This window comes from Sinocyclocheilus rhinocerous, unplaced genomic scaffold (genome assembly GCF_001515625.1).
Source record: "Sinocyclocheilus rhinocerous isolate Xijiao unplaced genomic scaffold, SAMN03320098_v1.1 scaffold988, whole genome shotgun sequence".
In the NCBI taxonomy this organism is placed as follows: Eukaryota; Metazoa; Chordata; class Actinopteri; order Cypriniformes; family Cyprinidae; genus Sinocyclocheilus; species Sinocyclocheilus rhinocerous.
Genome location: NW_015650363.1, coordinates 1927876 through 1942129, shown reverse-complemented (window position 1 = coordinate 1942129; position 14254 = coordinate 1927876). Strand labels below are relative to the sequence as shown.

The 14254-nt window shown below is 34.5% G+C and overlaps 2 protein-coding genes across 2 annotated transcripts in view; both read left to right on the top strand.

Moving 5' to 3' along the window:
- LOC107711895 (UPF0600 protein C5orf51 homolog) overlaps nucleotides 1–5197 on the top strand; it is a 13101-nt gene extending 7904 nt beyond the window's left edge. The window contains exons 3-6 of the mRNA XM_016516976.1: nucleotides 271–417; nucleotides 783–914; nucleotides 1000–1114; nucleotides 4887–5197. Coding sequence (XP_016372462.1) covers nucleotides 271–417; nucleotides 783–914; nucleotides 1000–1114; nucleotides 4887–5122 — 630 coding nt within the window. The 3' untranslated portion in view covers nucleotides 5123–5197. The remainder of the gene's footprint in view (nucleotides 1–270; nucleotides 418–782; nucleotides 915–999; nucleotides 1115–4886) is intronic.
- A 1373-nt stretch (nucleotides 5198–6570) lies between these two features.
- Nucleotides 6571–12754, top strand: LOC107711844 (F-box only protein 4-like). The gene is made up of 7 exons (XM_016516889.1): nucleotides 6571–6877; nucleotides 8426–8658; nucleotides 8931–9151; nucleotides 9275–9350; nucleotides 11370–11539; nucleotides 11720–11907; nucleotides 12026–12754. The coding sequence occupies exons 1-7, from the start codon at nucleotides 6737–6739 to the stop codon at nucleotides 12107–12109; spliced, it is 1113 nt and encodes a 370-aa protein (XP_016372375.1). The 5' UTR covers nucleotides 6571–6736; the 3' UTR covers nucleotides 12110–12754.
- Nucleotides 12755–14254: the final 1500 nt, after the last annotated feature.

Sequence of the window (14254 nt, the reverse complement as noted above, 5' to 3'; positions counted from 1 at the left end):
ATGCTGCTCAATGTGATAGCTCGCACGTGATGTAGATTTACCGCTGATTACAGAACCGGCTTTACTGATAAGATGCGCGTTAAATATCGCATGCGATTTATCGTGCAGCCCTAGTGTATTGTATGGTTTTATGTATGGGTTTGTTCTGCATATAGTATTTTATTTGTGCAGGGCTTAGAAAGTCTTAAGTTTCATTTTAAAAACACTGCAGATACCTTGTTTTAGATGTAGTGGCTCATATGGCCCATTGTTTTACCTACTTTTCTACAGGTTGTCTTGGACATTACATTCTATGAGGAAAACAGGCTTGTAGATCAGGAGTTTCCTGAGGACACTTCCCCTTTTAAAATTCAGCAGTTACTACAGGACTTGACAGAGCCAGAGGTGTTAGCAGGGCGACTGGTACCTGCACAAGAGGTGTTGTATTTCTGTATCTTTAGAAGATCTTTACTTGGAACAATTAGTTTCATTATTTGCTGTTGATTCTAAATAAGGCATCCACTCCCACTGGTTAATATTTTTGGTTACAGACCACCTGTGCAATTTGGAAATGTGCCAATTTCTGCAGCAAATTATTTTTATGCCATTGTATAATTTGTTGTTTGTTTGTTTGCAACAAAAGTGCATTCAAATTTTTTTGCAACTTTTTATGCGTTATAACACATAGCATAAGTAAATAAAACCTACAGGTCTATATTTTTCTAGTTTAATTGGCATAGACTGAATACGATTAGAAAGCTCTGCTCTTAGTAACTGTAGTGTGTTGCGTTGTTTGGTATCAGGTGCAGTCTGTGCTGGGGCTGGAGCTGCTGGAGTGCCTATACTGGAGGCGTGGGGCATTATTATATATGTACTGCCACACACTACACCAACGCAAGCAATGGATCAAGAAGAACAAAGCCACTTTCCTTAAGGTTCTTTCTCCAACCTCTCACTCCACTGTGCCAGTTTTAGTGGCCATGACTTGAGTAAGTGTTGCAATGCTCCGTGTCTTCACAGTGTCTTCAAGAAGGTGTGCGTTACCTTATGAGAATGTTGCAAGTGAGGAACTCAGTCAAGCTGAACGATGGTGTGGTTTTTCATGACTCCGCAACCGCCAATTTTCTGGCAGAAGGTACATCTTTGCAAATGTACTTTGTTATAAAACTGAAAGACGAATGATTGATTTTTGTGGCGTTTCTAAGCTTTGTTTGTAATTTGGGAGCTGAAAACTCCAGACATGCAAGTCATTGTGCACACATTATGCACTGACTTCAGATTGTGTCTCGGGGTGTGACACATTAGGCATTGTGTCTCTGCTAGGGTTGTAACGATATACCGGTATGACGGTTTATCACGGTTTGAACGTGCATGGTTCTCATACCGTAAACATTTGCATATCTACGGTTAAAAAAAAAAATGAATGAAAAAAAATCTCACCCACGCACATGCAGCTTATTTCCGCTCGGCTGCTTCACTCTGCATTCACTTGGCTGCTTAATGTTACACGCACGTGCAGCGGAGAAAATGACAGAGACAGATAATATCTAATCTCCATCCCCGCCGAAAAAAAAGTGAATATCTGCAGTATGGGAATACTTCGGATATTTAAAAAAACGAACGTGGGGTTGTCCTTGAGGAGGGATCCAATTTGCAAAAAATGTGGAAGCAAAGTGGCTGCAAAAGCAGGCAATACATCCAACATCTTCGCTCATATGTCGCATTAATAACAAGTTATAAGTTAAGGCCTTATGAATTCCTTGAAGCAGAGGGAATCCCGGTGCAGTCGTGAACATGGAATTTACAGTATAATAAGGATGTCACGTAAAACACGCAATCGGATGGATGGATAAATCGAAAGTAGTTATGATATGTGCCTGTGAATATTAAACCGCAAAGAGACTGCTATATGAATAATCTACTTGGTTCTGCATGTCTCTGAGTGGTGCCGTTTTATCTAACGTACTGCATACTGAAGTACACATACATAAATTGTGTTTTCAGCGTCTAAGATACATAAACATGAACGTCAGCAGAGCTACTCTGAGAGAAAACGTAAATAAACATTTCCTAGTTTTATTTGATAAAAACCATTGTCAAATACACTCTGAAACTGAAAGGGTCCGCTACAACCCGTCAAAATAAAAGTTTGATAAATATATTAGCATTGTGCAATGTACTTCAAAGTAGGCCTGCAACAAACGATTATTTTGATAATCGATTAATCTAACTATTGATAGTACGATTAATCGACTAATCGCCGATTATTCCACTGATTGATCAGTAGACTTTGATTGATTATTCAGCTTTTGCAATTAGTTAAAATATTGAATTATACATATTCTAACAAATAAATAAAGGTAATTACTTCAGCTTTTGAAAATCATATTATGTAATTACAATTATTATACAATTAAATTATACAAATAAGCTTATGAAAATCATATTATGTAATTACAATTATTATACAATTAAATTATACAAATAAATGTATTTGGCACAAAATGAGATGACAGACAGATAAACCATTTAGTTAGCCATATGAAAAAGTCACTGAATGACATCATTCTGCCTGACATCTCCTTTTGTAAGTCATATGGATACGAAACTAAATAGAGGTAAGTGATGAGACGCTTTATTTTTGGATAAACTATTTTTTTCAAGCACAACCTTCACAACATAATCTCTCTTAAAATACCTTATAGAGTTATGATAAAACAGTCCTGAGCTAGATCAAGTTTTGATCTCTGCAAACCAAACTATCACTTTAATTAAATAAAAAAAATTTCCCACTAATAAAAAGATTTTATCATTAGCTAGCTCCACACTGGAGAGCTGAGAGAGCTCGTGCAAACATCCACATCGCTGTAATCAGATGCGTTTTAGACTGCTGCTTTCACACTGTCAGTTTTTGTTGTGTTTATTTCGTTATTGAGAGGAAAGCACGCAGCATATGTTGACATAATCATCCAAACGCCGCTCAGCAGCGTCAGGTTCGGTTCTGCTGCGTTTGCAGCTCTGAAGTGCTGTCTGAATTGCATCAGGAGAGCTGAATTACAGTCTTGCGCTACAGCGCCGCTCTGGTCAAACCGCGTTATTGCAGGCTACATTAGGGATCCAACGACTACTCGACAACAAAAATATTTGTCGACAATTTTTTTTTTGTCGATAATGTCGACTAATCGTTTCAGCCCTACTTGTAAGTTATAATAACAACAATAATAATATTCTTTATAATTAAATAATTAATTTAAACATTGTTTTCAAGGAATATCATGTTTGTCCACATTTTAACTTTGTCAAAAATAAAATGAGTTGTAAATTTTAATTTAAAAACATTTTAAAACATTAATTAAAATGTTAAAGTGTGATATAGATCTACATAAGGTGCTTTATTTTTTTTATTGTTTTTAATTAATTTATTTATTCAGAAGGGAGACTTCAATACTTTCATTAAAATGGTTTCAAGTTTGTTGTAATAAAGGATTTGTTCACTCAAATAACTTGTTCTTGTTCTTTTAAGAGTCATTGTTACTGATAAGAATTATTGTTTAATATATACTGTGATAACCGTGAAACCGTGATATTTTCTGAGACGATTATCATACCGTGAAAATCTCATACCGTTACAACCCTAGTCTCTGCAGGAGCAGATTTTCAAAGCACAAAAAGATTTACAACATTTATAACATCTCTAGCCAGCACAGCCAGTGGGTTATCAGCATCTTCAAATATTTAAGTTAATTTACGAAGTAAAGTCATTTTCCATTGGAAAGATGTGAAGTCTGCAAACTCCACCCCTAGTGCTTGCATTAATCTATAGCAACCAATAATTTTGAGATTGCTAGCGTTTTTTTTTAAATGCACTGATTTTTACTGAAGTTCATTATAATTAACATTTGCTATATGATCATAGAACTTTGCAGATAATTTATTAAAGAGCAGGTCATATGGTATTTTAAAGTGTCCTAATATTGTGTTGGAGTCCCCTACAACAGGTTTAAATGCATCTAAGGTCAGAAAACATTGTAATTTTCTCAGAATATACATTTAATATTAGAGTCATTTGCCAATGATTTCTAAACGGTTCGTTCCAAGCAAGTTCGGAGCAAACCCCTCCCTTCCATAAGCCTACTCTGCTCTGAATGATCAGCTGGCCAAGCCTGTTGTGATTGGCACAGAGAGGAGTCCTTGAGCAAGTTAAGCTTGTTAGTCCAAATTAAGAAGATTAGAAGCCAACGAAGATAAAAGCCAAGATTAGAGAAGCAGTCCTTGGTAAAATGACATGCACACAACAAAAGGTTCGAATTGTATTTCTGTGGTATCCTTGAACACAGCGTCTTCTCAACATGATGTAAACACACTAACTAGCGGACGTGTTTGTGGGCAGGTCAGACTCGCGGGCAGGTGGGGATTATGCAAATGTGTTACCCAGTGATGTATACCGGTAACAGGCAAAAGATTCGAAAATATGACGACTCGTTAAGGCGATTCAGAATCGACTCTCTCTTTTGAGAGACAATATCTTTATTTATCGTGCACTTTTTTTGATTAACAACTTTGCAGATTGTTTTCATTTAAGGAGAGCTACGTTATAAACTGCAAAAGAGATATTTTTCAAAAACCCATATGACCTGCTCTTTAAGTCATATAGCTTGTCAGTCTCTTTGTCTGGAAGGAGGCAATTGAAGTTCTCAGACATCTATCGTTGAAAACTTTGAGGTTATGGGCAGGATGCAATGAATGCTTAGTTTTATTTATTAATTCATCTTAAAATCAAGCATAACATGTTATTTTTAAAGAATATTATTTTTACTTATCAAAATAAAATGTTTGCTGTGTGTGTGTGTGTGTTTATATTCTTTTCAAAACTGACACATGTATTTTTTACCCTTTTTCCCCATTAGGTATCTTTTCTGATACTCACTTGCTTACAATGATGTACATTGGTGAGATGTGTTTCTGGGCAGTGAAATATGAGGACTGCAGCATGGACACCACAGAGCGCAAAGAGGACAGGCTTCATTTCCGAGATATTGGCACACAAATCCTCCATAAGTACGTGCTGGCATGCGAGGGGCCACTTCAGGGTCAGGGCTGGAACACAGAGAATGCCAAGGAGATCCTTAATATTTTACAGTAAACCTGGAGAGAGCTTTTAGGAGAGGAGATTCACAAAAATGTCATTGTTCTGAAGCTAGCAAAAAAAAAAAGAAAAGTAAAACAAACACACAAAAAAGATTTAAAAAGAAAAATACTGAAAACACTGAAGGCACTTATCTTCCGGTCCAGATTTGTTTTCTGGGTGTGTTTTCGTTGAGAATGTGGAATAATACTTCTAATGTAAAATATAAACAAATAACTATTTGTTTAAGGAAAAAAATTCCAACTGAGAAACATCGCAACTTTTTATTTATTTTAATTTTTATTTATTTATTTTTAATTACATTACATTTATAAATGTCATTTATATATGTAAAAAAAAAAATGGTACAAAGGAGAGGGAAATGCAGGTATATGTTGCATATTGAAGTATTTGTGACCATTTTTAAGTATGGATCTTTTCATTTTAATAACATCTTTGTATATGACACCTCTTCTGCTCACTTATTAAAAGTTGCATCTTTATTCCTTTCATTGACCAGATGTTTAGAGATGGGAATTTGGATATTTTGATAGTATACTTTTAAAAAGCTAAACTTTTTGGTCATATTCTTTTTAAAATGAAGTTCATTTTTTGTTTTTTGTCTTCATTGAAATAAATTTTGGGTTAAGAAATGTGAACGTGTGAGTGATATTTTGGTTTCACATATTTGAAAGGTTGTTACATATTCAAAAGGTTGGAGATACAGGATGCTGGTTCAAAAAGGTATTTTATACTCTTATTGCTAACCTTTTAATGTATAGTAAAAACGAGCATCCTTAATTAAAGATTCAAAGTGAAACAATTAAAAACACATTATGATTATGCATTATGTAGTATTCATTGGAATTATAAAAAAAATGAAATCAAACCATCTTACATTTCTATCATTTTATGGGGTCAATGGCAACGCTACATAATGTTAGTGGCCTTTAACATAATTTTGTTGATGTTAAATCAACTTATGCTTATCCAAAGTAAACTTTCACACAAAAGATGACAAATTGGGTGGTTGTGAATAACAATACTATTGTTTTCTGCAAAATTGTGACACGAAGTACAATATGTAGGTAACTGGGGCACTAGAAGAACAATATTGATATACGTTAACTGCTTCACAGTATGTCCTTATGAAGGGCTAGGAGTGATACTTCACACAAATCAAGGAATAATATTCAATTTGTGTTTTAAATGGTAGATAATACATTTACAAATTTAAAAATATAATTTGTAGAATTAAGTTGATAACGTGTTCTTTAATTTTATTTTTACGTGTCACTCCTAGTTCTCCATATGTCCTCCCAAAAGCTGAACATGATAGACCTTGCTTTATTCTGTTGTAGTTTGGCAGTGTGGATTTCCAAAACTACAGTTCCCACAATGCAGTACCCTACTGTGCGTGACGATCCATACACGCCTATGAAAACACCAGAGACGTGTAACTTTGACAGTTCCGGGAAAATCCACTGGAACACTTCACAACTGAAATCGTGATTAACAGTTAACTGACATGTCATGTAATGAAATAAAAGCAAATCTATTAACGTTTTTGCTCTATTAAAAAAGTTACGTATAGAAATCTTTCTAAGAAATAGTTGACAAATAGGTGTCAGTATGCTGAGACGATCTATAGTCGTGCAAAGTCTCAGGAGTATTAGAGATAGGTTTTTTGATACAAGACGACAAAGAAATGAGAAAAGGGATGGTCAGGGGTCAAGTAATGAAGTCACGGGCCCCTCTCTGGATAACCTGACGGTAAGGCACGACTCTTCTTTGTTTCATATTTATAAAATTTCATATTTATTTATTTACCTGACGTTTTATTAAAAGTACAGATTATGGCTGTGTTGCGAGTGGAATACTAGCTGTACTAACAACTGCACAGTACACTGTATACTGTTTACTGAGAGGCGTTATATTAACAATATACATTAGGCTACTACATTTATATCATCTTGCTTATTTAATTTGAATGGGGTTCTCAATTTGTAGTTGTGTAATTATTTTGTATTTTACCTCAATTTTTTTTTTATTTGGTACTCTGATCAAATAATGAAACGAGAAACAGAAATGTGAAAAATCACAGCTGCTATTACTTCCAGTTCATTTATGACACAAATGCATTGAATTGTGGGATACAGTTTTGTAAACAGTAAGCCTTTTTGTTTACCACTCATTTTACTGTGCACAGTATACATACTATATGCTGCAATAATTGTAAGAGCAGTATGGTAGTATGCTCTGCCAAACATAGCCTGCATACAAATACAATATACTACATATGTAGACTAAACTGCAGCTGTATAGGTACTAATACCAGATCATGTCTCTAAATAATTATTGTGCTATTTACATTACTGCTTAAAATATTGGGATCAGGAAGTTTTTTTTAAGAATGTAAAAATTTTACAACAAGGATTGATCAAAAGTGACAGCAAGGTTATTTATAATGTTACAAAAATATATATTTCAAATAAATGCTGTTCTTTTGAACTTGCTATTCATCAAAGAATCCTAAAAAAAAAAAACTATATGTGACCATGGACCACAAAACCAGTCATAAGAGTCAATTTTTTCATCATCATCTGAATCATTTTCATCATCATTTTCAAAACATCATCTGAAAGCTGAATAAATAAGCTTTCCATTTATGTATGGTATGTTATGATAGGACAATATTTGACCGAAATACAACTATTTGAAAATCTGGAATCTGAGGGTGCAAAAAAATCATAATATTGAGAAAATCGCCTTTAAAGTTGTCCAAATGAAGTTCTTAGCAATGCATATTACTAATCAAAAATTAAGTTTGGATATATTTATGGCAGGAAATTTACAAAATATCTTCATGGAACATGATCTTTACTTAATATCCTAATGATTTTTGGCATAAAAGAAAAATCGATAATTTTGACCCATACAATGTATTGTTGGCTATTGCTACAAATATACCCAAGCGACTTAAGACTGGTTTTGTGCTCCAGGGTCACATATTAGAATGATTTCTGAAGCATCATGTTACACTAAAGACTGTAGTAATGGCTGCTGAAAATTCAGCTTTGCCATCACTGGAATAAATTACATTTTAAAATATACTAAAATAGACAGTTATTAAACAGTTATTTTAAACTGCAATAATATTTCACAATATTACTGTTTTTCTGTATTTTTTTATCAAATAAATGCAGCCTTGAATATAAGCTCCTTTCAAAACATTAAAAATCTTACCAACCCCAAACTTTTGAACAGTAATCATTTTTAAAACAATTCTCCAAAACACATTATTTTGTCTTTCTTATACAGGTTGACATGCAGTTTCTCATTATGACCTTCCTGTCTCCGCAAGACCTCTGCAGACTGGGAGGCACCAGTACATACTGGCAGTCAATGGTTCGAGACCCTGTCCTGTGGAAGTACTTCCTGTTGCGTGATATGCCACTCTGGCAGTCAGTTGACCATTTATCAGTGCCTCAGGTCAAGCTCACTGGCTCAGCTGTGCTGGATGACTCTGAGATGCAGCTGGATTATATGGCAGAGTAAGAGCTTAACGCTGCAGCACATGGCACTTCAGTATCAGAAATAATCAGCTCTAGGTGCACCCTGTTTATGTTGCATTGGTAGATTTCCTAAGACTATCCAGTCTAAAAATAATATAATAAGAATTGTAATTTATTATTATTTATATTATACTTTATTTTATAAAAAATAATAAAAGTGGTTTATTTCTTGTATCTATGAAAGTTGTTGTCCTGTATTTAAAACCCCTTAATATTTAACTGTAATATTCTCTTTAACATGGCACCCACAGGTATCTACGTGTTTGTCCGGCCTGTCGAAACCAATGGCAACACCAACCCAGAGCCTTTGAATCTGTGACTTCCTTCTTCCAGTCTCTTGTACCGGTTTCAGAGCCACAGTTTGCCATGTTCGGCCCCGGGCTTGAGCAGTTAGAGATTTCCCTCATGAATACAATCATGCATTCCCCTCGTGTACTGCCTGTAGCAGGACTACCTCAGCGTCAGATTGATGGTGCTGTGCCATTACTTATAGTTTATTCAAGTCAGTTATTAAACTGAATACATGGATGTTGTGCTGTGGTTGCTTTTTCTGTACTTGACCTTGATGGGATTTTTTTTTTCTTTTTTTTTTCAGGCATTGGATCTGGAATCAGTTTTAAGTACAAAGATCAGCACAGATTCAATATTGCAACTTTATATTCAACTAACAGGTGAGGAAGAGGATATTATATCGTAATTTAGACGTGTTATACATGTACTACTGTTTAAATGTTTGGGGTTGGATTTTTTTGTAGATTCATGTTTTTGAAAGAAGTGTTTTATGGAAGCCCGTTTCTGCCAAGGGATTAAAAAATAAGTCGATAATTGTGACTTTTTGTCTCACAGTTATGAGAAAAAAGTGAGAATTGCAAGATATTAACTCAGAATTCTGACTTCCTTCACACAGTTCCAAGTTTACATCTCACAATTCAGATTTTTACATTGCAATTCTTGCAATTCTGTTTTTTTTTTTTTTAATACAATTCAAATTGCAACTTTTTATCTGACAATTATGACTTTCTCTGGCAGTTCTGAGTTTATATCATGCAATTCTTAATTTATATCTCCCAATTGTGAGTTAATATCTCGCAATTTCATCTTTATATTTAAAACTGACTTTAAAATAAAGTCATGTTTGCATGATAGGACTAGGTGTTATGATCCCAATATTCAGCACCAGAGAGAAATATATTTTGTGAGAAAAAAGTCTGAATTGTGAGATAAAAAGTCACAATTACCTTTTTTTTTTATCCTGTGATGGAAACAAGCTTCTATTGTCTCTTATGCTCAATAAAGCTGCATTTATTTGAAAATACAATAAAACAGTAATGTTGTGAACTATTATTAGAGTTGAAAAGAACTATTGTCTCTTTCAGTATATTTTAAAATGTATTTCTGTGATGGCAAAGCTGAATTTTCAGCAGCCATTACTCCAGTCTTCAGTGTAACATGATCCTTCAGAAATCTTTTTATTATTCTGATCCTGTGCTCAATAAATGTTTCTTATTAATATCAGGATTTTATTTTTTCAGGATTATTTGATGAATAGAAAGTAAAAAAAAAATTTTTTTTTTAAAGAATTAATTTCAAATATCAATCTTATGTAACATTTCTTTAAAATAAATAGATAAATAAATCTTACTGACCCCAAACTTTTGAATAGTAGTGTATGTTGCTTGTGTGTTTATTTGTTGCACATGTTCAATGAGATCTGGGCCCGTATTCACAAAACATTTGATCTTACCACTAAGAGTTCTCCTAAATAGCAGAAAAGTTTTTAGCTAAGAGTTTTCTCTTAAAACCTATTCACAAAGCTGCTAAGACCAATTTTTATTAAGGAATAGAGAGAAGTCTTAAGCTAAGAGTAAGGGCGGGGTTGACCTCGTTGCTATGGATGATGTCAGCATGCTTACTAACTATGCACACAGTGATTGGCTGATAGTCTCTGTCAGAGATTTATTCATGGAAATATTGTAGAGTGCAATATTATGTTGCCGTATTCAAATAAAGGTTTAAAAATAAAAAATGTTAATTGTCACATTCAAATAAAGATTTTAAAATGCAGGATATGTGTCACTAATTAAACAAGTATATGTTCAGCTTATTGTCAGCCTCTTACATGTATGCTTCTCAAAAACAATTAGCGGATATGCATATAAACAGCCTTTTAATTAACAGAGTAGAATAATCATGGCCGATAGTAATACATGCAAATGTAAAAAAAAATAATAATAATAAAAAACCTGGATGCAAAACAGCTGTTACTTCTTGCCCAACTGGTTAATGAAAACAAGGATATAATCAAAGGAAAATTAGGAGTTGGGTTAACCTCCAAAACCAAAGGTGATACCTTTTTAAAAGGTCATCATCATCAAATATTTCTAAAATGTTTACGTTCCGAGGCAGATTGCCAGAAACAGCCATTTTAGGAATAGTTTGTGGCTTGGTCTTATAGCCTTAGGAGTCATCTTCACTACTCCTAACGTTTCACAACTCTTAGAGCAAAAATTTAGGAGTCCTAAATTTAGGATTGACGCACGCGCCCATTATTTTTAAGATTTTCTCCTAAATCGGTGAGTTATGATCTACTTTTATCCTTAAGATGTTTTGTGAATACAGGCCCTGATGTGTAAATATGTCACATAATACAGTTTGAATGTATGAATGGGAGTCTGTGTCTCTGGGTTTAGGACAGAGCGAGAGAGAGCGCGTCTGGAGCACCTCAATCTGCGCAGCAAACTCTATGTCTATGAGGAGGATAGTGAGTCCAACATACCCTTAAGCATTAACTCCATGTTTAATCAAGTTTGTCAAGCTGTGAATGGATTCGTCTTTGTGGCCAATGCTGAGACAGAAAGAGGTATGGCTGTCCTTTTTGAGCACACTTTAAAGGCTTATGCCTATATGCTTGAAATTTGTTTTGTACACCAATAGAAATTGTGCCTAAGTATGAATTTCTTTAGTTTCCTGAAACATTGTAAGCAGATCCCCATAGTGATTTTGCAGTTTATACTGTCTATCTCTCTTTTATATATTGGAGGAATGGACAGAGGGTGGGAGGAGGAATGTGCCCAGATCAGGGTTATGTTAGACCCTGTGGTGGGTGCTGTGTGCCGCCCTATCCTGGTGCTCTCCTGTGTGTCTAGAGAGACAGCAGACAGACGCAGGATACCTTGTGTGACCATTGCCCATCAGCTTCAGCTCAGCTCACTGCCAAACCCTTGGATGGTAAGACATCAAACAGCATCTGCAAACATAATCAAAGAATTTCTGACTGTACAGTGTACAAGAAATTAATATACTGAATATGCAATAAGGCTTCAGTATATGTTTTGACATACTATAGGTTCAGGATACGGCTGCAGAAACACTGACGGGACTGCTGGATGGTATTGATTGGCTGCTGAGGCACTCTGGAGTCAGGCTATAACCAATAAGATTGTAATGAAGCTACTGGATGTATCAAGTCACAAGTCACACCATTATAGGTCACACAATAGTGGTGTGCTGATTTTACATTGCCCTTTTCAACAGTTGACCTGTTATTGTTTTGTCTAAATGTTGTCCTTTAATTGACTTTTTGAATTTTTTAAAAGTGGAATAGCATTTTTCATATATATATTTTTTTTTTAATCAGGGGAATTATATTTATGTAGCTCTAAAGGCAATATCACACAAGCAAGAGTGCTTTTGTACTGAACATCAACATGTCTGAGATTTGACTGTAGGCAGGTAATATTAAGAATCAGAATAACAATATGTTATGATTGTGATACAGTTCAGTTCAATAAAGAAAAAGTTAATATTAAGCAACTTACATTTTAGACACAATTTTGCCTTATATTCCTCTGCTTTTGCTTTGCAAACAAATCCAAAGCAGAGCCAACCATCTCCAAACAAGCTTAAACGAATCAGGGTTTTTTAATTAATTGGTTGTGTGAATGATTCATTGACTCGCATGTTGTAATCCCAGTGCTGTTGGACTAAATATGAAGATATGAAACTATTTTAGATGAGTAATGCATTTAAAATATGTAACCTCAGAATAATGATAGTTCACTTACTTTAACCCTGTGCTGTGCTGAAAATCCTTTACCTAATTTGGTGTTCACATATTTCAATATTTTGGTTTCAATATTTGGTAATAATATAACTTTGTAGGAAATCCTTTGTAGGCTGGTCATTTTTGACCGGAACACCACAAGTGTAACAAGGTTTCTAAAAAAAGATTTAGTCCAATGTGTATTTATTAAATTAGTATTTTTGGGAAAAGGAAATCATACCTGGCTCACAACATTAACTGTCATATATTGTTCTTAATTATTCGGTATGGATCATTCTTCCAGGACTTCGAACTCCTGAAGGGTGTTTTTCCTCTTTTGTCCACAAAGAGGCAGCATCCTCAGCTTTATTAAGATGATTTGTTGACAACAATAAGAACATTGACCTTGTATAACTTGCTGCCCAGTTTTATTTAGGGTGGAGGTCATCCAGTGGCCAGTGTTCAAGAAATATTTAGCTATTGCTTTGTCTCTGTCTTCTCTTTGTCGGCGACTCCCTGCGGCCCTGTTCTCTTCCTCTGTTTAATTAAAAGTGAAAGCCAGCGAATGCTTTCGGCATTTCACAGAGGTAATATGCTAAACTGAGTAATTAAGACTAATGCTAAAGTTCAACCTTACTAAAGGCCACATTGCCACTGAGCAAGCTTAAACTGTCAAACCGAGTCATGAAAATAGTCTTGAAATAGTGAAAAATGGGACTCAATAGGAGGATAAAGGTTGCCTTGAAGTGCCTTAAAGAAATGAGACAGGAATCATTGTCTTTTTTTCTCTTTCCGACATATTTTCAAGGTTGAGTGCTTGATAGATTAGACAGGTGGGTTTTTATATGGCAAGTGACTCATTTCTGAGCACTAAGTACATGTACTAATAACTTTTTTTTTTTTTTGTCTAAAATCCATTCTGGGTGGAAGTAGACGTAATAAAATGTTTAGTCCTTTTGTATTTCCCTAGAGGAAGAACAGAATTGTTTTTTCTTGCGATCTCTTTTCTTACTCATAAAATGATTATGTATAGCAATAATGATTGTCTTGAAAAAAAAAGGAATGTTTTAAAATGAAAATGTAATTGCTGCAATTTGGATGCATTAAGTCTAACCTGAATGATAGAGATGGCTGTCTGCTCTGTAATGAAATTTGACATAATGGAGAAAGTGCTGACCTTTCCGTATTAAAATGTTCTCTTTCACCTCCCCAGAAGCTCGTGCAAACAGTTTTCTTCCACGCATGTCTCTCTTAACTCACTCATGCTATGATTTCATGTAGCGAGACAGACCATGTTTCGTCTGCACCCATAAAAAAGACAGGCTTGAAATCTTTTTAGAATAAATTGCTTGCTGATTTCCATGGATTATTTTAAAATTGCATGCATCAAAATGGCTTCAATGCCTAGTTTAACTGTAACTAAATCAGTTTAGTTCTATTATTTTTTATTTTTAGGTTTTTCTATTTTCTTTGTCCAATCAAGATATAACAAACAGATAGATAGATAGATAGATAGACAGACAGACAGACAGA